This window comes from Typopeltis vanoorti, chromosome 12 (genome assembly GCF_054136105.1).
Source record: "Typopeltis vanoorti isolate ZY-2024b chromosome 12, IOZ_Tvanoo_1.0, whole genome shotgun sequence".
NCBI classification, from domain to species: domain Eukaryota; kingdom Metazoa; phylum Arthropoda; class Arachnida; order Uropygi; family Thelyphonidae; genus Typopeltis; species Typopeltis vanoorti.
Window position 1 is genome coordinate 16,369,189 of NC_143560.1, and position 24,347 is coordinate 16,393,535.

Genomic DNA, 24,347 nt, shown 5'->3' on the forward strand with positions numbered 1-24,347 from the left:
TTTTTTTCTAAAAATCGTCTCATAAATTTGGGGTGTGTCTTATCGTCCAAAAAATACTGTATATTTGATTATTTGGGGAAAACTTTAATGTAATTTATGGTACTTTATTTAATTTATTAAATTTGCAATGCTTTTTCATTCAGATTTCTTTATTCCTTTTTAGGATACTGCACTAGTTCTAATAAAGATTTTGACTGGCAAGAATATTTAGTATTCTGCAAAGCGCATCCTGCTCCTGAAGATTTATTTTCAATGGTAAAGTACAACAGGCTCTATTGATTAAATTCATATTTATACAGCCTAATTGTAAATAACATATTTCATTTTAAATATCTAAAATCAAAAATGAATTCACAAGCTGAAAATAATCTGCTGATATATTTTAAATCGGTTTGAGCATTTCATAAACACCATCCTATTTTATTATTAATCAGTTATTACATGACCATCTCCATTGGGTTGAAAGAAGACTGATTGTGGGAGACACTGACAAGGCATGACTAGATCTTTCAACCCACTCCATTTATTTGCCACTTTCCAAGCAAAAAATTGTACTCCTTATGTCCTTGTTAACCACATCTCACAACTTCCAGAAGTAAGTCATTGTTCTCTCCCATCCAGTCATGTGTTGAAATATTTTTTATTTTATTTTTTGTATATATTTATCCCATACACAAGAGGCACATGAACCTATAGCACATCATGCTATATGCTCTATTAGGTTCTTTTCTGTATACTCTATAAAAAAGCTTTTTAGTAACTTATAGGTTTCTATCATATCCCCTCTTTTCTGCTTATCAACTAAACTTTGTATATCCCACAAATTTTTAGTCAGTCATCATAGGGAAACTCCACAGACCAGTAACTTTTTTTTTTTCATCTCTGAATCTTCTCTTTCACTTTTGCATCCTCCCAAGAAACTCAAGAACCAAATCCACAATGTAGTTATTATTCCTTATAAAAAGGAATAGAAACTCATTACACTTGCTTCTCAGTGTGTTTCTTCACCCCCAAGTGATTCTTTTGGCTATTTTATGTACTTTTGTGAACAAAATAGTTCAACTTCGTTAGTTGAACAGTGCATTGCAAGAAACATAGCAGTTTCCTGCAGTGTAGTTCCATCTATGTTAATAGCGCATCCTGTACTTTTTCTTCCCAAAGTGAATAACTTTACACTATGACATATTGAATTAGCAGCCGATTTCTGTCTGTGAATTATTTCTTTACCATGCTGTCAGTTTGTTTAGATTATCTTGTAGAATCTCCACATCACCATTAACTATTGTCCTTCCCATTTTAGTATCATTATCAAATTCATGATAAATGCTCTTAAGAGGTGTACAGGATACTGTGATAGTACTAAAATCAAGGACTCACTACAGAGTTGATATTGATCTCCTTGGAGTAAGTTGATTTGAAAGCAGGTTCAGTGTATGTAAAGGGATCAAAATAGGGTCAACAGGCAAATTACAATAGAAAAATAATAAATATAAAATATGATTGTCAAATATAAAGGTTTTTTTCTCACATTTTTGGAGAAAAAATCCTGATGATAGTCTTGTACATTGTGTTCTGCAAAATTGCATTCAATCAGTAAATGAAATAAAGACCAAAGCCTTGAATGATCATCTGCTTTTTCAGTTAGGTGATCAAAATGATGAAATCTACAACCATCTACTTTTACTTACAGAGATATGTTGGCAGCCAAAAAGAAACTGTTCGCAGTGTTCGACTGGACCTTTCCTTTTTATTACTCTAATAGAATTTCTTCTTGAAATAAACTGCAACAAAATTAATGGAATCAAAAAAAAAAAACATCAAGAATATAAGGCTTTAGTCAAGACTATAAGGCAGAAATTATAATTCAAGTCTGAACAATTATTTGAGGGTTTGATTAAAAAAATTTAAACCTATTTACAGCCACTTGAAATTCAAATAGATTTTAGCTACTTTACCAACTTCTCTCTGTGAATTATCGAAAAGATGCAATTTCAGATGAGGATTTGATATTGTACACAAACCATTTGAAATGCTGCGAAAGAAGACTTTCACATTTGATTTAAACAACTTCATAATATGATTGTATCAGAATAGATTCTGCAGTTCTTTGATTGTGATATATCTAAAGTTGAATCTGTTTCGACAAGAAGAGGTAATTGAAGTGACAAAAGATATGGAGACCAAATTGTATTCCAAAAACTAAATGGTAGACTGCACTTTGCATTAAAGGGGTGGAGATAGAGATGAGCCCTGAATGAGGGGGAATCGCTGAAGTAAAAATACTTTTTTACGAAATAATAAAAACTTTGTAAGTAAACAAATTTGGGAATATACATGCTTAGTGAAAAGTTTACATTATTACAAATGCCCTGTTAACGGCTCCAAATTAGTTTTATCTGTCAAGGCAATATTATGTCATGTTTATTTCAGTTTTCTAATGCACTTCTAACTGTATCATTCCACCTAGATCTTGGTTCCAGTTTTCCTGCCTATTTTCAGTGAACTTGGTTTTTTTTTTTTTTTTTTGTTGCTGATTTTCATTCCAAAATGGTCATTATAATCATCAAATTCCTGATATGTATACCCTTAGGGATATACAAGATATTGTAATAGTACCATGAAAAGCTTATATCATTACTAACTTCCTATAACAACACTCCTTCAAATTAATCTGTTATCTGTAAGGATTCCATAAAATTGTTGGATCTTATATTTCTGAAAGATTTTTTTACAGCACTTATTACTGTATTATCAATCTGACTAAATCTAGATTTAGTCAGATTGATAATACAGTATGTGTTGAAATATTTTTTCAACACATGGATCTATGGATCACTTTCTTCATTTTTCTGTTGTATTCTCTTAGAGCACATGCTGAATGACTTGCTAGAAACTTTTGATGCCCTTTTTTTTTCTTTTCCATGAGTACCTCTCTAACTTCCTTAATCCACCATGGTGTTCTTATTTTCCATCCATCCTTGCAGACAACATCACTGCATAACTTTATACCTGAATTAATGAATGTTTTATTATAAGTTAAAAATACCAAGAAATTATATACTTGGCTTAGTCTGTTATCCAAGTGTAAGCAAACAAAGTTTGCACCTGAAGTATCTTTCAGGACTGGGGCAATTCGTGGCAAAGGTGGTATAACTTCTCATCACTTGTTTTAGTATCCCATAATGCAAAGTACATCTGCTTGCAGACATGTATAATGCTATGCATTAAGGGAAGGGTCACTGCCCAGACTGGTTTCATCAGTCAGATGGATAATGGATTAAACCAAGTATATAATTTCTTGGTATTTTTAATTTATAATATACCCAAGTGAAAAACTTTCAACAACTATCCATCTCTAATCCAGAGTATTTTAATGATAAAGTGTGACACCTTTTGGCAACTCATAGGAAAATATGACTTCTCCATTACTTCCACCTTAGTATCACCACCTCTGGGTCTGGCTCCTGAGACCTCAATAAAGATCGAAACCAGTCTGGGCAGTGACCCTTCCCTTAATGCATAGTATTATACATGTCTGCAAGCAGATGCGCTTTGTATTGTGGGATACTAAGGCAAGTGATGAGAAGTTATACTACCTTTGCCACGAGTTGCCCCAGTCCTGAAAGATACTTCAGGTGGAAACTCTGTTTGCTTACACTTGGATAATGGATTAAACCAAGTAATGAATGATTTCTTCAGAATTACCATGGGGGATTCCAAGGATTGATTCTTATTTTCAGCTCTCATTCCTTGAATACTATTTCATCATCATCATCATCATCAAATTCCTGCCATGTACCCTCAAGGGGTGTACAGGATATGACAGTACTACATGAAAAAATTACATCATTACTAACTTCCTATCTACAATTTTCCTCCAAATCAGTCTGTTACTTGTCAAGACTCCAACATTATCAGATCTTATATTTCTATCGTCTAAGGCACTTTGTACCGTATCAATCCACCTATATCTTGGTCTTCCTCTGGGTCGTTTTCCTGCCAACCTGGCAGAGAACACTTGTTTTGCTAATCTTTCCTCTCCCATTCTATTTAAGTGACCATACCATCTGAGATTAGCTCTGCTAACGCATTCCTGGATGCTGACAATGTCAAGTTCTTTCCTAATATCCTCATTTTTAATATGATATTGCCATTGATGCCATCTGTTCACGCCTCTAATCTTTCTCAGGACTCTCATATCTGCGGTCTCTAGTCTTTGGTCAAGTGTTTTACTTCTGACCCAGCTCTCAGATCCATAAGTTAAAATTGGTTTGAACACAGTCTTGTATACAGCTAATTTAGTGTTCCGACTAATTTCTTTCTTATTCCATATGAATTTATTCAATTGACTTCCCACGATACCAGCTTTGCTGATTCTGTTGTCTATTTCTATATTTAGTTTACCATCTTCAGTAAAAATTGTGCCTAAGTAGCTGAAATGTTTTACTTGTTCCACAGGTTCTCCATTCACAACACAGTTGACATTTTCAATGATTCTGCCTATTTTCATTGTCTTTGTCTTTTTATTGCTGACCTTCATACCATATCTATTACAACAGCTATTCAATTTAGTCAGAGAATCTTGCAGACTTGTAGCGGATTTATTTAGAAGTATAACATCATCCGCATAAAGCAAAGAGCTGACATTAACATCTCCAATTTTGATATCAGGTTTAATACCACATTCCTTCATAATGTGATCCATATAGATAATGAATAACAGAGAGGATAATGTACATCCTTGTCTCACACCAGATTTAACATTAAACCATCTTCCTGTACTTCCTTCAATTCTAACTGCTGACTCACAATTCAAATAAAGACTAAGTATTGCTTCATATAATGCCCCATTGACACCATATAACTGCAGCGTATTGAATAGCTTCTCTCTTGGCACCTTGTCATATGCCTTTTCCAAATCGACAAAACTTAAATACAGATCTTTGTTATATTCCCATGCTTTCTCGACTATTTGTCGTAAAGTGAAGATCTGATCCTGACAGCCTCTATTTGGCCTGAATCCAGCTTGTTCTTCACCAAGCTTTTCTTCCACAATTCTTCTCAACCGTTTCTCAAGTATACTTGCATAGATCTTGCCAGGAACACTCAGTAGGGAAATACCTCTGTAATTCTCACATTCAGTTTTATTTCCCTTTTTATATATGGGTACTATGAGAGCTCTACACCAATCATCGGGAATTCGTCCCTCTGTCCAGGCTTTCTGAACTATGCAGTGCAGCCACTGTAAGACTCTTATACCACCATACTTCAGCATTTCTGGTCGAATATCATCTACTCCTGCTGCCTTTCCACATTTCAAGCCTTTGATGGCTTTTTCTACTTCAAGTATAGATATGTATTCCTGACTGCATGCCTGGTCAGTGTTTTTTATCACTGTGCTGTCATCACTGCTTGTTTCATTTAGCAGTTTTTCAAAGTAATTACTCCATACTTCAAGGATATCTTTTTCTCCTGTTTTCATTTCACCTTTATCATCTCTAATTCCTTTTACAGCACTCTTTCCTCCATTCCTAAGCTTCTTCAACAACCTCCAGAATATTTTGCCACCTTCTTGATATTTATTTTCTATATTCTTGGCAAAGTCCTCCCATGACTTTTGTTTAGCTAGTTTTACACACTGTTTAGCTTTCTTACATTTGTCTCTGTATTCTGTAAGAGTAAAAGCTGACTTATTTGCCAGGAACTTTTGATATGCTTTCTTCTTTTCCTTCACTGCCTCTTTAACTTCCTGTGTCCACCAGGGAGTTCTGATTTTTTTATCTTTGCACACAACCTCACCACATGCCTCTCTGGCAGAATCAATCAATGTTTCCTTCAGAGTTTGCCACTGAATCTCCAAGGTTTGATTCCTGTTCTCAAACTCTTTCATTTTCTTTTCAATAATCTTTCTGTATTTTAGTCTACAGTTTACATCTGAGAGCTGCTCAACTTTTATTCGCTTTAAAACTTTCTTACATGTTATTCTTTTCAATATGAAATTCAATTTTATCCTGCTCAAGACTAAATAGTGATCACTTCCAATTTCAAATCCTCTGTACACTCTGGTGTCCTGCACAAGGGAGAAAACATCACTATCAACAATAACATAGTCAATGAGACTTTTCTTATTCCTAGCCTCTTCTCTCCATGTGAATTTGTGCACATTTTTATGTTGGAACATGGTGTTAGTAATAACCAGTCCATGTCCTGAGCAGAAATCCAACAGATATTTGCCATTATTATTAGCTTTGCTCTTTTCTCCAAATTTTCCCAAAATATTTTTGTATGTCTCACAATCATTTCCTACTCTACTATTTAGATCCCCAACAAGGACCAACTTTTCCTTTTTCATTGTGTCAGTTGCTTTTTCTAAAGCCTCAAAAAATTCCTCCACTTCTACCTTAGTAGAACCTTCTGTGGGACCATAGGCACAAATAAGTCTCATTGTCCAGTTCCCCATTCTCATATTTGCCCACATTACTCTACTTGAGACTGACTGCCATTCAAGAAGATTAGCCTCGTATTTTGTGTTGAATACTATGGCTACTCCTTCTTTTCCTTGATTGTTATTGCCTGAATATAACATTTTGTATTTATTGCTCAGAAAGATCTCACCAGTTTTGGTCTTTTTTGTTTCAGTCACCCCTATTATGTCGATCTGGTACTTATCTAATTCCTCAGCTAGCTCCATTTCTTTGCCATTCAGGCTTCTTACGTTGATAGTACCGATCTTTAACTCTGGTGATGTTGAGTTGGGGTTTGTTTTCAGATTTGTTCCAGTAGCTGACTTTTCGCTGTTCGCCCTGGTTCCCTGGCGAAAACAACGGGGGCCTTGTTTAACCGGGCGATGCCCCAGCCGGCATGAAATTTTGTCATGTTGTACCATCATTTTTTATTTTGTATAATTGAATACTATTTGTATAATTTTGTATAATTTGAATACTATTTGTATAATTGAATGTACAGTTCATCTGTAAAAACTATCCAACTTGAATTCTTTTTAAAATTTTCTTACAGATTTTTCTTTTTATTGTGATGCTAAATGTCTATACTGCTTAAAACCAAGTGACAGTCAGTTCCAATTTCATATCCACTGTGTACATATTCATAACTAGGATATTGCTATCAATTATGATATAGTCGATGCTACTTTTCTTTTCTTTTCTTTTTCTTGTGTCGTGTGAATTTGTGCACATTTTTATGTCAAAAGTAGTGTTAGTGACGACCAGTTTATGTTCTGAACAGAAATCCAGTGTGTACTTTCTCACAATCTACCAGAATTAGTTATAAGTTACTTTCTCAGAATATTTCTCAGTTTCTGGTATTCATTTCTTACTTTGCTCTTTATATCTCACAGTACCATTGTCCAATTCTCCATTTTGAAGTTTGCCAACATAACTGGTTGAAACTGTCCACAAATCAAGAAAAAATTTTATCTTTGTTTTTGGTGTTGAGTGCTATCACTATTTCTTTCTTTCCCTGAATATGATATTCTGTATTTATCGTATAGCAGGATCTCACCTATTTTAGTCATCTTCATCTCAGTAACACAGCTAGGTCTACGCTGTGCTTCTCTTTTCCTATCAGTTTGACTTCTTTTCCATTGATACTCTTTATGTTGATGGCACTTACCTTCATTTCTGCTGATGTTGTGTTTGTTTCAGTAGTTGACTTTTCATCATTTGCTCTGATGAAAATAGTGTTGGTCTTGTTTAATCATGTAACATTTAATCATGATTTTGTTTTGGTTTAGCACAGAATACAATTTGGTTGGCTAAGTCCCAATTTTTCCAGCCCATCCTCATTCATTCAGTAATCAGCGAATACCTGCTAACAGAGCACACACAATGCGAAGTTGAGGGTTGAACATTATGTCAGAAGCTCTAGTCATTAATCTGCATTCAGTAAAGGTTATGTGGAGTCTCTTCCCAGTTATGTAGCTTTAACCATTATTTCCCTCACCTCTTTGTGAATATAGTGTGTGTAGTCCCATTCAGTCGTTTTTGACTCATGGTGATTTTGGGAACAAAGGCTCTCCATCCCACTTGACTCTAAAACCTTCTTATTGGTCATTCTTGCAGTCCATGGGATTCTTAATAGTCTTCTCCTCCACATCCATAATTCAAATGAATCAATTCACTTTCTCTCTTTCTTCATAATAATCCAGCTTTCCAGAGAGAAAGAAAAAGAGAGTGTGAACTAGCATTATGTAAATTCTATATTAGGTCTTATCCAGATTTTAAGCTATTTAAGCACTTTTCATTTCTGTCCTCTTTTAAATTCCAAATTAATTATATATTTTTGAAATGCAAGATGTTTACATTGTTACATTTATTTATTATTTTATTATAAGTATAATAATTTCTTTCTAAAAACATCTTCATATGAAGTTAGAAAGTCGTGTAATTATATCATTTTAATTCTCATTTCAAATTGCTTTCATAATTTGAAAATGATTATTATTTGTCAATGTGTTTACATCTAGTATGTTTTCATTATTCATATTATTGCTTGTGTTTGTTTTATGAGGATTTGATTTTGATCATAATTTATTTTTGAAACATACATCCATATGTATGGAAATATTTTCAATCTTAGTTTTTACTAAACTCTTTTATTCATTTAAAGATAATTTCAGGCTTCCATTGATAAGAAAATTTTATACTTTTAAATCTACAACTTGAGTCATTTATTAAATTTTTATTGAATTGTTTGCATTTTTATTTAGAATTACATGAATCTTGGATTTGAAACTGGCATGAAACTAGAAGCAGTCAATTTTCATAATCGGCATCAGGTAATATTTTACTATTATTATTTAACTGGCGACAAAATCACCTTGAATCTCTTCCTTGTAAATTAAGATATTTAATTTTTTTTTTAAATACAATCAAGACAAGCCCTATAAACTCAAACAGCTATTATGCTCATCTAGAGCAGGTTTTTACAAACATTTTCATGCTCAAGGTGGGATTCGAACCCCACAACCTATTGGCTGGAGAGTTGGTATGCTATCCACTTGACTAACTAGGCCAGCAATTTTATTTGTTACTTGTATTTTTTTAAGGAAAAAAAAAACGATTCTAGTTTGAGAGAGGTTTAATAAAACTTTAAACATCTTGAGGTGTAAAGTTTTGACTGCTGATGGCTAGTTATCTGGATCAGTTTTAGGTTACTAATTTTAATATTTCTGAACAGTATCAGTAATGAATTTGTATGAGGATACAATGTCTGTTGATGAGATGCTCGTTCTAAAAGTATATGGCATGAAAATATTAATACTGTTGTAGAAATACATGGTAAGTAAACTTTGATCATTTGATTGGATGTAAACAGTATGATGAAAAGAATAAAAATAAACAAAGATATATGGAATGTTGATACTGGAAATATTATGTGAAATTTCTATTTCACTTGTGGTGAAATAGAAATATTTTTCACCTATATCGATTTTACATAGGCCATTAAAATACATATACTTAAAAATGCATATAACCTGTTTAATGTATAATAATTTTGTAATATAATGTTAGAATAACTGAGTGTAGAACCACAAGCAATTGTAACTAAAAAGCTCAGACAGGATTAGGCTACAAAAAAAACCAAAGTCAACAACAGTCTCAAAGGTCACCGGACTATGAGTTTTGCCACCAAAACCTACTGTAAGCATGATAAGGATAAGGACGCTACCAGTAAATCCGAGAAATTTTTTTGGATATGATATAAAAGGCAGAGATTGAGGCTCGAGGACTCTATCTCTTATTTCTTATTCCTGTGGCAATCTTTTCAAGGACAGGAAGAATCCCGATCCCGCGAGCAGTAGTTTCTGGAGATCATGGGGAGTTCACTGGCAGTATTACAAGATATCCTTCCATGAAATTCATCAAAAAATGTACTGATCCACATGAGTTGATTTGTAGCAGCAGATGAAGTTCTTAACATCTATGAAAAAAAAAATGCATTAAAGTTACTGGGAAGGAATTTGAAAGATGACAACCACTGGATAGTGCCCAATCACAGCCGTTGCGCATGAAAAAGAAAGGAGCCAGTGGAGTTCACCCTTAACCCTTTTGGATTCAGGACTGTACATGATATAGAGACCTTGTAAGTAGATTGCTTTACGTTAATAGCCTAGATTGTATGTACTGACGATGGATGTTGATTCTGTTTAACTAATGGTATAATGTGTTTGAAGAGGTCAGAAAGCCGAAGGTTAGTTTGAATGTGTAAGATAGAATATTGTAATTTTGAATAATGCTTGTGTTACTTAATGTCTAGAACGTGTACAGCGTAATTTTGCCTTATGTTAGTAGTAATGAGAGAAAGATTATGTGTGCTAAAATCCATCGACGTGTCTGATAAGTTGAGTGTAAATAATTTTTTTTGTCTAATGCTTTAAGTATATTGTTGTAATGAATGTGTGGAGAATCTGACATGTGATATGTCCTGTTTACTTTTGTATATAATTTGTCTTAGCTAGAATAAATATGTTTGGTTGTGTTAATAGCTTGCCTGATATTTATTAGCCAATGCACTGTCTCATAAAAACAAATCGAACCTGTGTGACCTAAGTAAAGTAACAGCCATGACTGAGTAACTCAGAGTTACTTGAGAGAATTGATTTAAGAGTTATTCCATGTGCGTAGCTAAAATATTCTTTTGTATGTAAAGGAAAGATATAAAATTCTTTTACACAATCCTTAATGGCGCAGTTGTTAACAAAAATAAACTTTTAAGGATTAATACAATTGAATAATAGCAACATAGATTGAGGATTTGGTCCCAGCCAGAGGCTTTTCTTAAGTCTACGAGACTAGTACACGTGAGACTATACTTTACGGCCTTGAAAGGGGGGAGAAAGCTAAGTAGATTACAAAAGGACAAAAGTTAAGTAATAGTTTTATACGTGAGTTAGAGATTGGAGCATTTAGGCAATTTGTACAAGCTCAAGCAACCACAAAAATAACAAAATAAGAGGGAAAAATACATAATGTAAATAAAAAACTAAATATTACAATTGGTGCAGTTCGACATAAATATAAATAACAAATAATAAAATTTTACAAATTACATAAGTTTTACAATTAGATAATAACTGTAACAGGAAAACAAAAAAGTAATAGTTCAGAAAAAACAGATAATACATAAATCTATATCTACAGGGGAGTTAAAAATGAAGAAAAAGCACAAGTATTTGAGAAAAATATCACAGATTATAGATACTGGAACAAATGACTTTTAGAAGTAAGCTAACAAATAAATTGTGGCTTTCTGACTATTCTAGGTGTCTAGGCAGCTGAGGTGGAATGATAATGGAAGAAGGTCTTAATCTATATTTATTTTTATTGCTTGTGGCTACACCATTCATTTGCATATTTGTACTGAATGGTAAATATGAATAGAAAAGAATGGTGAAGCCACATGCAGCAGCAGTAGAAAGGAATACTCACCAGTCTTCTACATGTATAAGAATTTTAAAAAATTGCTCATACTTTTGGTTTCCCTTATGCATTTATGGCACATAACCTAAAAAAAAAAAAAAAGTATAATAGTCTTTATTAATAGGTAATAGGAATGTAGCTCCCACTATCTAGCAGAGTATTCAGAAATAAATCAGATCAATATCTCTTACAATGAAAATTTAAAATACTTTTAGATGATGATGGTACTAATTATCTGTAACTGAAACAGATAAAAGAAAGTGATGATGTTGAAAAATAAAAAACAGAAACTTAGAATGTCTTGGCACAAAAAAAGTAAATGAAAGTGAAAATGGGAATAAGAAACTTGAATGAGAATATTGAAGCAGTAATTAAAGACAAGAAAGAAGCATAAACACTGAATATATAAAATCACTGTAAAGTGAAATTATTTATAAATAAAAAAAGAGCAATAGTAAAACAAAAAAAAAGCAGAAAAAAGAATAGTGAAACATTGGATAACTTTATAGCAAAAATGAAAAGAGATCTTACAGGGAAGCAACCAAATACATTAAAAAAAATATTATGTGACATTAATAAAGAAGTTAAAGAATCTTAAAGTTGATCTTAAATAATCAGATGGAAAATGCATCTTGACTTCTTCCTAAACATACAAGATAGTATGAAACTAAAAGTGATTTACTACTAACTATACAGTGGAATCAATAACATTATCAAAATGCCAACAGCAATGCATCAAAATAAATTCAGAAATATTCCCTGGAGTTGACAGAATAAATGTAGAACTTATATAGTATGTAGGCATTATTTTCATTGCATGAATGTTAAAATCATTTAGCTATATTTGGGAACTTGGAATAAGGCATTTAATTCATTCTAACGTGTATTGAAAGTGGGTGAGGGCAACAGATATAACAGTGAAAACTATATAGGAATAGTCTCTTATTCCTATATAGTTGATGATTCAAAATTAATATTCAAAATGAATATTAATTTTGAATCTTAACAGTGAAATGAATATTAACACATGAATATTAATTTTGAAACTCAAATCACATGCAGAAGATAAGCATTGTGAAGAACAAAATAGCTTTCGAAAAGAATGATCATATCTTTTATTATTATCATTATCTGAAACCCTCAGGAAGTCAAGGACTCATTGAGGAAGGCCATACATCACTTCATACCAACTGTCATACCTTCTCTTAAACTCATTCGCACTAGATGCACTCACCACTTTAACAGGCAAACTTTTCCCATTGCTCACTGCTCTGTGAGAGAAAAATCCAGCTCTTACCCCTTTCTTAACCAAACACACACTTAACTTCCATGGATTCCCCCATGTTTTCTCTCCACCTTCCATATAATGAAAAATTTCATTAGTTGATAACCTTGTAACACCCTTTCAGAAGTATATAAATCTATTATATACCCCTCTTTCTCCTGTGTACCAGTGTCTGGAGTCCACATACTCAGTCTGTCCTCATAATCTGTGTTCCATAATCCCAATGTAATCTTTGTAACACTTGCCATTTTTTCCACAGCTTCTTTATCCCCTCTGAACCCAGGAGACCAAATCTGCACACAGTGGTCCAGGTGCAGTCATATCAATGCCTTGTAAAGAGGAAGAATGACTTCCTTGTTCTTACATGTTAATGTTCTTTTCAATATCCCAATTATCCTCTGAGTTTCATATGCAGTTTTTGCTATCTGACCTTTTGAACATCAAATCCCTATCCACCATAACTCAAAGATATCCCCTAGAACATCAGTTTCTCCAAGCATAATCTCACCAATATAATATGCCATTGAAAATCCCATCGCACCAAAGTGTAATTTTATGTTTACTAACAATGAATTGACAGCCATTATCATTTGCCCACTGCTCCAGGTTATTCAAATCATTCTGTAAGTGCTGTATATCTGCAGATTCCTTGATTGTCTTGCCTATCTCTGCATCATCAGCAAACAACTGAACATCTCCTATTAGATCCTGTCCAGTACCAGTATTGATTGAATTTAATGGTGCAAGGACTGATCTCCCAGGTAAACCTCTGGTCACCTTAAACCTGGCAGATTATTCCCCATATACCATTCTCTGATACCCATCTTCAACCATCCATTTATCCGAGTCAAGGGTTTATATTCTAATCCCAAAATCTCCAGTTTATGCAACAGCCTTTCGTGTAGCATCCTCAAATGCCTTAGCAAAGTCCAACATTATCATAGTGTATCCATTCCCTTTATCCAACTAGGCTGCAACATTCTTATAAAATATGAGCAGATTACTAAAACATGACCTCCATACACTAAACCCAAGCTCTTTTTTTTTTTGCAAAATATATCTTGATTAACCCATTCTGTATATGAGTTCTTACCAACTTCTCTAAAATCTTCACCACCACTCCAGAGATACTGAAAGGTTGGTAGTTCGATACATCAGGTTTTGTACTATCCTTGTACAACAGCATTATCGTGGTATCTTTCTCAAACTGAGACTTATGTTATACAAACATGTCAATGACCTAGCCAATTTGACTGAATATTCCTTTAGCTTACATGCTGATATCGCATAAGTAATTTTTGTTTTTTACTTGCAGCACACTGATTAAAATTCTTTCAGGTTGCCTTTTTAGCCCACACAGCCAATTTCCTTTCGTACTCTGATTTAGCTTTCTGCACAATTCTTGTAACTTTTTTCCCTATGTTTTATATATTTATAACACCTCTCACTCTTTCTTATTCTCGGGATATTCCTTCTTCATCATCTTCTTCTTATGAATCTCTTTTAATAAGGTTGCACATTTGTTTCACTCCATCCTCAAATTCATTGCTCAAATTCTAGTGATGCATTCAGATATTGCCTCATTTAAACACCTTTTCAGAGTTTTCCATGCATTGCTGATATCTTTCAGTAACTGATACCTTCAGTAAGTGACCAAAGACGTTATTCTCAGAGTTGGTCATAATTTTCAGCTAATGGAAAAGCAGTGTAAATTCAACACAGAAATAAATGTAGCATTCATAGATTACTGGAAAGCCATGGATAAAATCGGATGAAAAAAAAAAAAAAAAAACTTGGATCATCATACTCTAGAATTCAAATATTCCAAGCCATCTGCTTTAAGCAGTAACTATAATCATCATCAAATTCTTGATGTATGTTCTTAATGGTGTAAATTTGATTTGATGTCAGTTTGCTACATAATGAAAAGTTGCAATATTTCTAGCTTCTTATCAACATTTTTTTTCCAGATTAGTCTGTTATCTGTCAGTACTCCAGAATTGCCAGATCTTATATTTTGCATTTCTAATGCATTTCTAACTGCAGGGACTCTACCTGAATCTTGGTCTTCTCCTTGGGATTTTTTCCTGCCATCAAGCATCTGTTTTGCTAACCTTTCCTTTTCCATTCTGTTTAAGTGACCATACCACATTAATTTAGTTATGCTGCTGCATTCTTGAATGCCAAAAACAACAAGTTAATTTCTGATATCGTTGTTTTTGATGTGATTCTGCCATTGATGCCATCTGTTCACTCATAATTTTTCTCAGAAATCTCATATCTGTAGTCTAGTCTTTGATCAACTTTATTTTTGACTCATCTGTCTGATCCAAGTTAAAACTGGTTTTAATACTGCTAGTTTAGTGTTTTGTCTAATTTTATATTATTCCATATAAAATGAGTCAGTTGGTATCCTATAGAAATCTCACATAATCCTAAATTACTCACTAGGTTCTTTGTGTTTTCTTTTTACAGTATTATGATATTATTTGTAAATTTCATATACTGTTTTTGAAATTAGGTGTATGTTATATGAAATAAACATTCTTGAAATTTGTTCATATTTCTTAATTCATTTGTATACTTGGTATTACTGAAATTGCCATCTGGCAATTTCAGATACAGTATAAACGAAATTAATTATATTTATTAGTAATTTGTTATTACAATTATTTATTATAAGACATATTATCTTATTATAACAGTTTCTTTATATCATATGATATTGTAACATCATATAACCATTTCCTTTATCTAGCTCACTTGTCACTTTGTTATCAAAAAGTAAGCAAAAGTAGGAATATTATGCTTTATAGGAATAACATTCCTGTCCACTTGGTGCTGAATTCTGTCCTTTACTAACTTCTTCGATATCTTAACCACCAATCATGACATGCTGATTGGCCTATAATTTATGTCTTGGAGCCTCCTTTATGCAGTTGAATTATTTTGCTCTCTTTCTACTCCCTTGGAATCCTCAGTGAACTGAAACTCAAATAGCTTGGTCAAAGATGGCCAATTCCCTTGCACATTCTCATAATACATGTTTTAATATGGCATTTAATCTCATGGCTGTGTTCATATTAAGGTTGCGCAATGTTGGAAGCACCCTTCATTTCATCTTCCTCTATTCATTCATCAGTTAATGTCACATCTAGTACTTGAATATCTCCACCTGGATGGTACACACTTGAAAAATGATCACTCAGTAAGTCATTATTTTGTTTGCTTCTGTCACCTTCCTACCACCAACACTTGTTTAAGTTATCTTTCCATATTCATTCTTCTTTTTACTTGCCACATGTGATAGAACTTTCTGGGATTTCTTTTGATCTCATCAACTAGTGTCTTCTCATAATTAGATTTAGTCTTTCTTGCCATACAGGTCACCCTTCTTGGATGACCTGTAAGGAACATACAGGTCACTCTTCCTATATTGCTAATGGGCATGCTGATCAAATTTTTCTCTATACTCCCTCCAGAACCCTTTCTTTTTGTGCAACTCCTGCTTAACACGTTCACTGCCAACTACAAGTATACTCATAGTTGGTATATGAGCCTTACAAGCCAACTACGAATATACTCGTATGTCGATTACTGACCCTATGCCAAGCACAAATTAACCCTTAATATAAGTAAGTACCTTAATTTGGACCCTTCGCTTGTGAGTAAAGAGGAGAGCATGTCTGGGGGCTTGGTAGAAGACAAATAATTTCAGCTAAAATATAGTATATAATATAGTATTATAGCCAACTATGAATATATAATATAATATATATTATATATTCGTAGTTGGCTCAGAAGTCAACTACGAATATACTCGTATGTCGATTACCGACCTACTATGCGAAGCACAAGTTTACCTGTAATTTGTAAATCAAATTAAAACTAATAAAATCAATAAAATAAAAACCAATTTATTCAAATTACAAATGGTACACTTTAAAACAATTTTCCATGCACAATGGTGGTTTTCCTGGCAAACAGGACAATAATAACGTGTTTCGTGTACATACTTGGCATGGCTTTGTCGGACGATTCTTTTTTTCTGTAGGTGGTAAAATTTCCAAATAATGAAGATCCCGAATCCTGCTGATATTCTGTGATGCTGTAAGCTCATCCATTCCAACAAAAACTGAGATAAATTGATCTCTAAATTTTAGCGCAGTCATTGTGTTTCCAGTAATTATATAATAAAATTTATGCGCATTTTGAATGTATATATCAAAAATGCATATTGCCAATTTCTTTAGCCATCTAATTGTCTTTCGTAAGGCAGAATAGTAAGAAAGCATTTGATCAGAAAGATCGATGCCCGACATTCCCAAATTATAGTCCCTAACAATATTTGGTTTTAATTGAATTTTACTATTCCGATTTTTCGCTTCAACCATTTCAAATTTGTGCATATTTGAAATGGAAAGAACTTCCCTCTTATCCTTCCATTTGTGATGATGAATTCATTATATTCATCATCACTCATGTTAGCATAAGCTTCTAATTCTTTATCAGTAAGTTTTCTTTTACTGGTCATGGCGAAACTGAAGGTTTTTAGAGACTAGACGCAATAAACACAGTCGTCAGCATATGTAATATATAGGTGGGGTGATACGAGGTTACTCATAGTTGGTGTATGAAACAAAATTCTGTCTGATAAGCTGGCTACGAGATTACTCATAGTGACCTTGAAGACGCGATAGCTGTTGGCGTGCAGGAACAAACTATACCCGAAGAACATGGCAGCGAACGTGTTAATGATGCTATTTATCCATTTAACTCCTTTCTAATTTATCCTGCTGGCTCTTGGTATACAGTCTGATGCTGCTTTCTTCAAACACCCCTTAATCCCACTCCTGTACACTGTTAACATCTCTTCTCTCCAAATTTTTATAACATGGTGCTGCTCTAAATTGACTCTCTAAGTTTGTCATAATCACCTGCTTTTGTAATTCCACATATATCCCTTCTTAAACGAAAATTCTGAATGTCTGGCAATCTCCTAGGTGAAGATCACATGACTGCTTTCCCCATGTGAAACCAGTGTGGCTACATCGCTTACTGCTAGTACTTTCAAACCTCATGTCCTCTTCATTACAGATTGTCTCAGATAATTATCCCTTAGCAGCTAAATAAATTCCAATTCCTTTCCTCCCTATATCCAATCCACTTTCCAGTCTATGTTCCCCTAGTTGAAGTCTGCTATAATAATTACTTGGCCTGCACTCATTGTGCTAATTTGCCGGTACACACATGTACACTTTCCCCTTATACCCCCCCCCCCCCTCCCCTGGCTTATAGTAGCAACCAGGTAAAGTTCCTGGAAAAAAAGAAAGGGTTACACTATCAATGAGATGGATGGTGTGTCTGGAGTGACTTCAGAGTTAAAGCCTCCAAAAAAGCATACAACAGGACCACTTGACGAGGACTGGTATGGCATGTCACTAAGCAATTTAGTGACCATACATCATCTGATGATGATGTCCAGTGATTAGATGGATGGTTTCTATCTCACACCTGATAGCCTCAAATGAACTGCCCTTTGAATCCTTGTCATCATAATGTATTTCTACTCTTTTTGCTTCATTTTTTCTACTGTCATTAGCAAAACCCCTCCCATTCTGTTCCCTGTCATCTCTGAAAATACTATATTCCCTTGCATTCTATACCTGTGACTCCATCATCCAGGTCTTAGTAATTCTTGGAGGATTTGTCCATATCAAAGTAACCAATGACAAACACTCTTCTCCTTTATTCCGAATACTTCTGGCATTTGTATACATAAATTGTAATACCCCTTAATCCTACAGCCTCCCTCACAATAAAGTTAAGAATCTGGTTAGCATCAAGATCAAGTGTCAGCATCAAAGTTCTATCTCCCACTTACTTTCCTCTAGTTGCCTGCATCGACACTCACTTGCATTCCCCTAACCACTGGAACTCTCACTGAACAATACTTTATCAAGATACCTGCCTCCACATCTACCTGCTAAAATCAAGAAAAACAAGGAAATAATAATCACCAAAGCGCAGATAAAGGGAACTCCACAGTATTGCTTAATCAAAAGAATTACACGGGTAAGCTGAATGCTCTATTGTTAGATTGGGCTACTTACCTCCCTATCGAGTACAATCCCACCAACTCACAAATTAAAAAACTCCACAGGCTCCTTAAGAAGGTCACTTCTTGGCCTGTAGAAGTCACTAACAAATTAAAACCATTTAACTCCATACCCCCCCCTATTTATGGACTCCCAAAAATACATAAGGAAAATGTGCCATTACGTCCCATAGTGGATGGCATTGATTCCCCCACACACAAACTAGCTGAACATTTGGCCAAAACTTTCACACACTATACTGGCAACACACATTCACACATAAAAAACTCAGCCCACTTCAAAGCCAGCATAGAAAACCTTACATTCAAATACACTGACGTAATGGTCAGTTTTGATGTCTCCTCCTTATTCACAAATGTCCCACTCAAAGAATCCTTAGAGCTAATCCAAGCTAAATTTCCTCACGATATCACAGTCCTATTTGAGTTCACAATGAACTCAGGCTATTTTGTTTGCAAGGAAAATTCTACAAACAAATAGAGGGGACAGCCATGGATTCTCCACTCTCCCCACTCTTGGCCAACTTTTATATGGAGACTTTTGAAGAGAAAGCCTTAAACTTTGCCCCACAAAAACCAACCATATGGCTTCGTTATGTTGATGATGTGTTCACTATTTGGCCACATGGCTCCGATGCACTCCTCTCCTTCCTAACACACTTAAACAACCAACACCCCAGAATCAAATTCACCCTGGAAAAAGAAAAAAACAAATGCCTTTCTTTCTTAGACACACTAGTCACTCACCAGCCTGATGGAACCTTGGTTTTCTCAGTCTATAGAAAACCCACCCATACAGGCAGATACATTCACCAACAACCCCCCCTCCCCCTTGCAACAATATGGAGTCATTAAGACACTACACAACTGGGCTAAACTTATTTGTTCAAATGACAATGCCCTAACCACAGAACTAACCCACATTCTCAACACTTTCTCAGCCAATGGCTACCCCCCACCCCAAAAAAAAAAATCCAAAAAATATTGAAACCAATAAACCACACCCCCCCCCCCCTCACAACAAGGATTACTCTAAATCCATCACCATACCCTATATCCGAGGCATCTCGGAAAAAATTACAAAAGTCCTAAAAATACATGACTTAACTTCTTGTTATAGACTATATAAAACATTGGCATCCCTTATCTGCTCTACTAAAGACCAACCTGCCTCTAGACCTACCTGGTGTATTACCAGGTCCCTTGCAGCTGTAAGCTGTCCTACTTTGGCCGAACAGGCAGGACAGCTAATATCAGAATTTCAGAACACAAGGACTACATCCGGTTTCACCAATACAGCCACTCTGGTCTTGCAGTTGAATTGGCATGGTCTGCAAGACCACTCTGGTCTTGCAGACCATGCGCTGGATACCTGCCATAGAATACGGTGGAAGAAAGCCATGATAATACACTGTAGTAAATTCAAATACGAAAGGCTTTTCATGGAATCAGCCTCAGCCCTAAGAAACAATCCAAATTTGGGAAACCTATATCAGAAGACCTTCAGCCCGATCCCCAAGAATACCGACATTGCCCACTAGGGGGCACCATCAGGACTTTTAGGAGAAAGAATAGCTTCCTGCTTCGTCCTCATTTACTGTTTTGTTGTGCTTGCATACACGTCTTGTTTTTAAGTTCCTGAAGAAAATGGCAACGTGACGTTGCCGAAATATTGGAAGTGTATTAAAATTTATTTTAATGTATATCCTAGTATACGTTGTAATTTCCTTAAGATATTTAGTAAAAATGCATAACCAATGTCTAAGCCTTTCCACGAGAAGTAAAAAAAATTAACAGAATGCAGTCAAATCCTGCTATGTTGCGGAATATACATAAAACACATACATAGGAATTATATTAAATAAATAACTATTTCCTGAACTAATTTATAACTTTCATCTCATCTCTTTTATAAATTCAAAAATTACAGCTAATAAGGCAATTCTTCTTACTTACGATGCAGTCCATTCACATACGAGGGTTGTTTGAAAAGTTTGGTAAATTTCCAATAGACGGCAACACGGTTCATTCATTCATACCAATGTTGGCACATATCATAATTTTCATGAACCCTGGCAAAATTTTAGCCACATGCAACACGTAGTTCTTGTTTGCCAAACATTTAAAATGGCCGTGTTCGCATTTTTCATAAAAATGGAGAAAAACGAGTTTCATGCAGTGATAAAACACTTTTATTTGAAGAAGTGGATGGCCATGCAGATCAAAGCCGAGTTAGATGCAGTTCATGGGTACTTTGCACCAGCATTAAAGACTATTTATTTTTGTATAAATGAGTTTAAACGTGGTTGTAAGTCCATCGAAGATGAAGTGCGCTCCGGACACCCGACTGAGGTCACTATGAAGGAAATTATTAACAAAATCCATGGTATCGTTATGGAAGACTGCCGAGTGAAAGTGCATGAGATTGCTGAGATTGTACACATCTCAACTGAATGGGTGTATAATATCCTGCACGAAAAATTGCACATGAAAAAGCTGCATGTGTGATGGGTACAGCAATTGTTGGCTGTCGATCAAAAACGCTTGCGAAAAGACATTTCAATGCAATGTGTTTGGCGATGTTTAATCGCAATTCGCAGGATTTTTTGCATCGATTCATGACTGTAGGCAAAACTTAGATCCACCACTACACATCATGTGTAGTGGTGGATTCACTTCCTTGAAGTAGCTTTGTGCTTTTCCAAGCATGTTGTGAGCTTGGTTCTTATTCATCTGCATATTTGAATCATTTTGCATTTGCTTTAATACATGAGGACATGGCCTGCTGAGTAGGAAAGCTATATCAACGTTTCTACAGAGTCAGTGAAAATTGTCCCATTAAACATAATTTCTATTTGTGTAAATTTTGATAATAACATTAATGTTTTAATTTCCAAGAGTGAATGGTTTGTCATATGAGTGGAAAGAGTGTGTGTGTGCCAGAAATGTTTTGTGAGCAAGTGTAAGAAATGAGATGTGTCAAGAGTGAAAGAATGAAGTGACTGATGTTAATGATGTAAGGCAGGAGTACAAAAGTGTTGTAGAGAACACAGTGGAAGCAGTGAATGATGGTGTATGAAATATGAATGAGAATATAAGGGAAGTGGATGATGAGGTGACAGTGTGGAAAGAAATAGCATGCTTATGTGGTTTCCTTCACAGAACAAAATGTGAGATCGAGCAACTGGAGAAATTAGTGGTACAGAAGGAGAATGAAAGAAAAAGTAAATGGAAAAAGTATAAAAGTGCAAGCAACTGGGAGTAAATATAAAGTATCATATGGGGATTTGATGATAAAGGTGTACTTAATGAGAAAGTGATGAAAGCATGTTTTATAGATGCAAAGATCAAAGATGTTAGTGAAGCTGTTAGTTTACAGAGGGATGAAGTGAAACTGTTGATTGTTTTCACAGAACCAATGATTTGAAAGATGAGATATACATTCTCTGTACAAAGAGAAACCGAACTTTTTGAAAATAGAAGAAACTAGTGGCACCACCTTTTGTATCTTTTTGTTGTTGAAAGAGGCAACCTTCATTAGTGATGTATCAACTGTTTATGACATTTGTTTCATTAGAAGCTGAGTTATAGTGCTAAGAGTGACAGTGTGTTTTGATGAACAGTTGGGAAATGAGTTTCAAACAGAGAGCTGCGATTGACTTTTGTGTTAACCTTGGTAATAGTTTTACCAAAACACATCAAATGCTTCAAAAAGCATACAGTGATGAATGCTTATCCCGTACTCCAGTTTACGAGTGGTTTAAGCGATGTCAAAGTGGTCGTGAGATGCTTGAGGACGGCGAAAAGCTGGGCCATCCAAAAACTGGACTGAGCGAAGTTAACATCCCAAAAGTGCGTGATTTCATCAAAGAAAACCCGAAATCGTCCGTGAGATTGATTGAAGATGAATTGGGAATTCCAAAATCAACTGCGCACGACATTTTGACCGAGAGTTTGGCCTTTGTAAATTGAATTTGCGATTTGTTCCCCACATGTTGACCGACGACCAAAACATTTATCGAATTGAACCCTGCAAGGACCTCATTAAAACCACTTGTAAGGACTCAAACTTTTTTGAAACGATTGTTACTGGTGACGAAACATGGTGTTTTGAGTATGAGCCTGAAACAAAGCACCAGAGTGCTGAGTGGAGTCCACCAGAAGAGGGAAATCCGAATAAAAGTTGCTTGAAGAAGTCAAAAGTAAAGACACTGCTGATTTGTCTTTACTTTTGGTAAGTTTTGTCTCGAAATTTTGAAGCAATTGATAGCGAGAATTCATCGCATACAGCATGAATATCGTGATGCAGGCAACTGGTCACTTTTGCACGATAATGCACCATCTCATCGTTCGAACATTGTGAGACTGTTTTTGAGCAAAAACTAATTTTGTGTTAGATCACTCACTGTATTCACCTGATTTAGCACTCTGTGACTTCTTTCTCTTCCCCCGACTTCATTTGCCGATAAAAGGAAAGCGATATGACACCATTTGAAACTTTCAAGCGGCAGTAACCATGACCCTCAACGGTAACCCAAAAACCGATATTAAAAAACTAATTTAACGAAATAATTGACCATGCCAAACGCTGTATCAAGCTGAGGAAGAGTATATTGATTGAAATAAATTATTTGAATAATTATAATTGGCCTGTGTTTTATTTTCTATCAAAAGTTCAGTTTCTTTTTGGACAGAGGGTGTATGTGATGAGAGAGTTGTTAAAAGAAGCGAAAATGAAAAGTAAGAAAGTAAAGATTGTGAACCTGCTTCCGTGATATGATTAGACAGAATTGAGAATGGCCTTGATTAGTCATGAGATGATTTTGCAGGAGGAATGGTGTGCAGTTTATTGATGTGTAGAGTGAATTTAATTGACGTAAGGACTTGTATATGCCTAATGGACTGCATTTGAATGGTTTTTGAACTTGGATATTTGAAGAAAATGTTGTTTAGTGAAAGTTGGAAGTTCAAAATCAAGGAAACTGGAGATATTAGAGGAGTCAAGCATGTATCTGGCCACTCCTGTGACTAATGGGTGTGCATACAGCCAGTGGTGTATTTAGATATAGGCCCGGACCTAGAGTGGCAAATTTTGAGGGGCGGCAGAAATTTCCAGGCTCTCATTTTTGTAATTATAACATGTTCCTTGCATGCAGCATCTACTCACAAGTAGAGAAATATTTTTCTTTTCCTCATTTTTAGTTTAGTCTGCAATCATATTGGCATGTAATCAGATTCTGCATAACTATACAGACCAAGACACTTGCATGGAAAGCTACTGTATTGTTGTCAGTAACTTGACACAAAGGCAATAGGGATTAGTTAATTTGATCCCTTTCTTTCTGAGTGCATTGCAAAAAGTGGGAAAAAAGGAAAAGGTTTCATTTCCTATCTTTCCTTTGCCACGTATGAGGAATTTATTAAAATAATTGGCGAGAAAGTAATCAAATTTATTGTAGAAGAATTTAAAATAGCTAAGTACTATTCCATAAGTGTTGACTCA

At 34.8% G+C, this 24,347-nt stretch overlaps 1 protein-coding gene across 2 annotated transcripts in view; it reads left to right on the forward strand.

Moving 5' to 3' along the window:
- Nucleotides 1–24,347, forward strand: part of LOC150100599 (scm-like with four MBT domains protein 2) — a 226,997-nt gene that overhangs the window by 121,863 nt on the left and 80,787 nt on the right. For both annotated transcript variants that reach the window (XM_090401434.1, XM_090401435.1), the window contains 2 exons: nucleotides 164–255; nucleotides 8,729–8,797. In XM_090401434.1, the coding sequence (XP_090257560.1) occupies nucleotides 164–255; nucleotides 8,729–8,797 (161 nt within the window). The remainder of the gene's footprint in view (nucleotides 1–163; nucleotides 256–8,728; nucleotides 8,798–24,347) is intronic.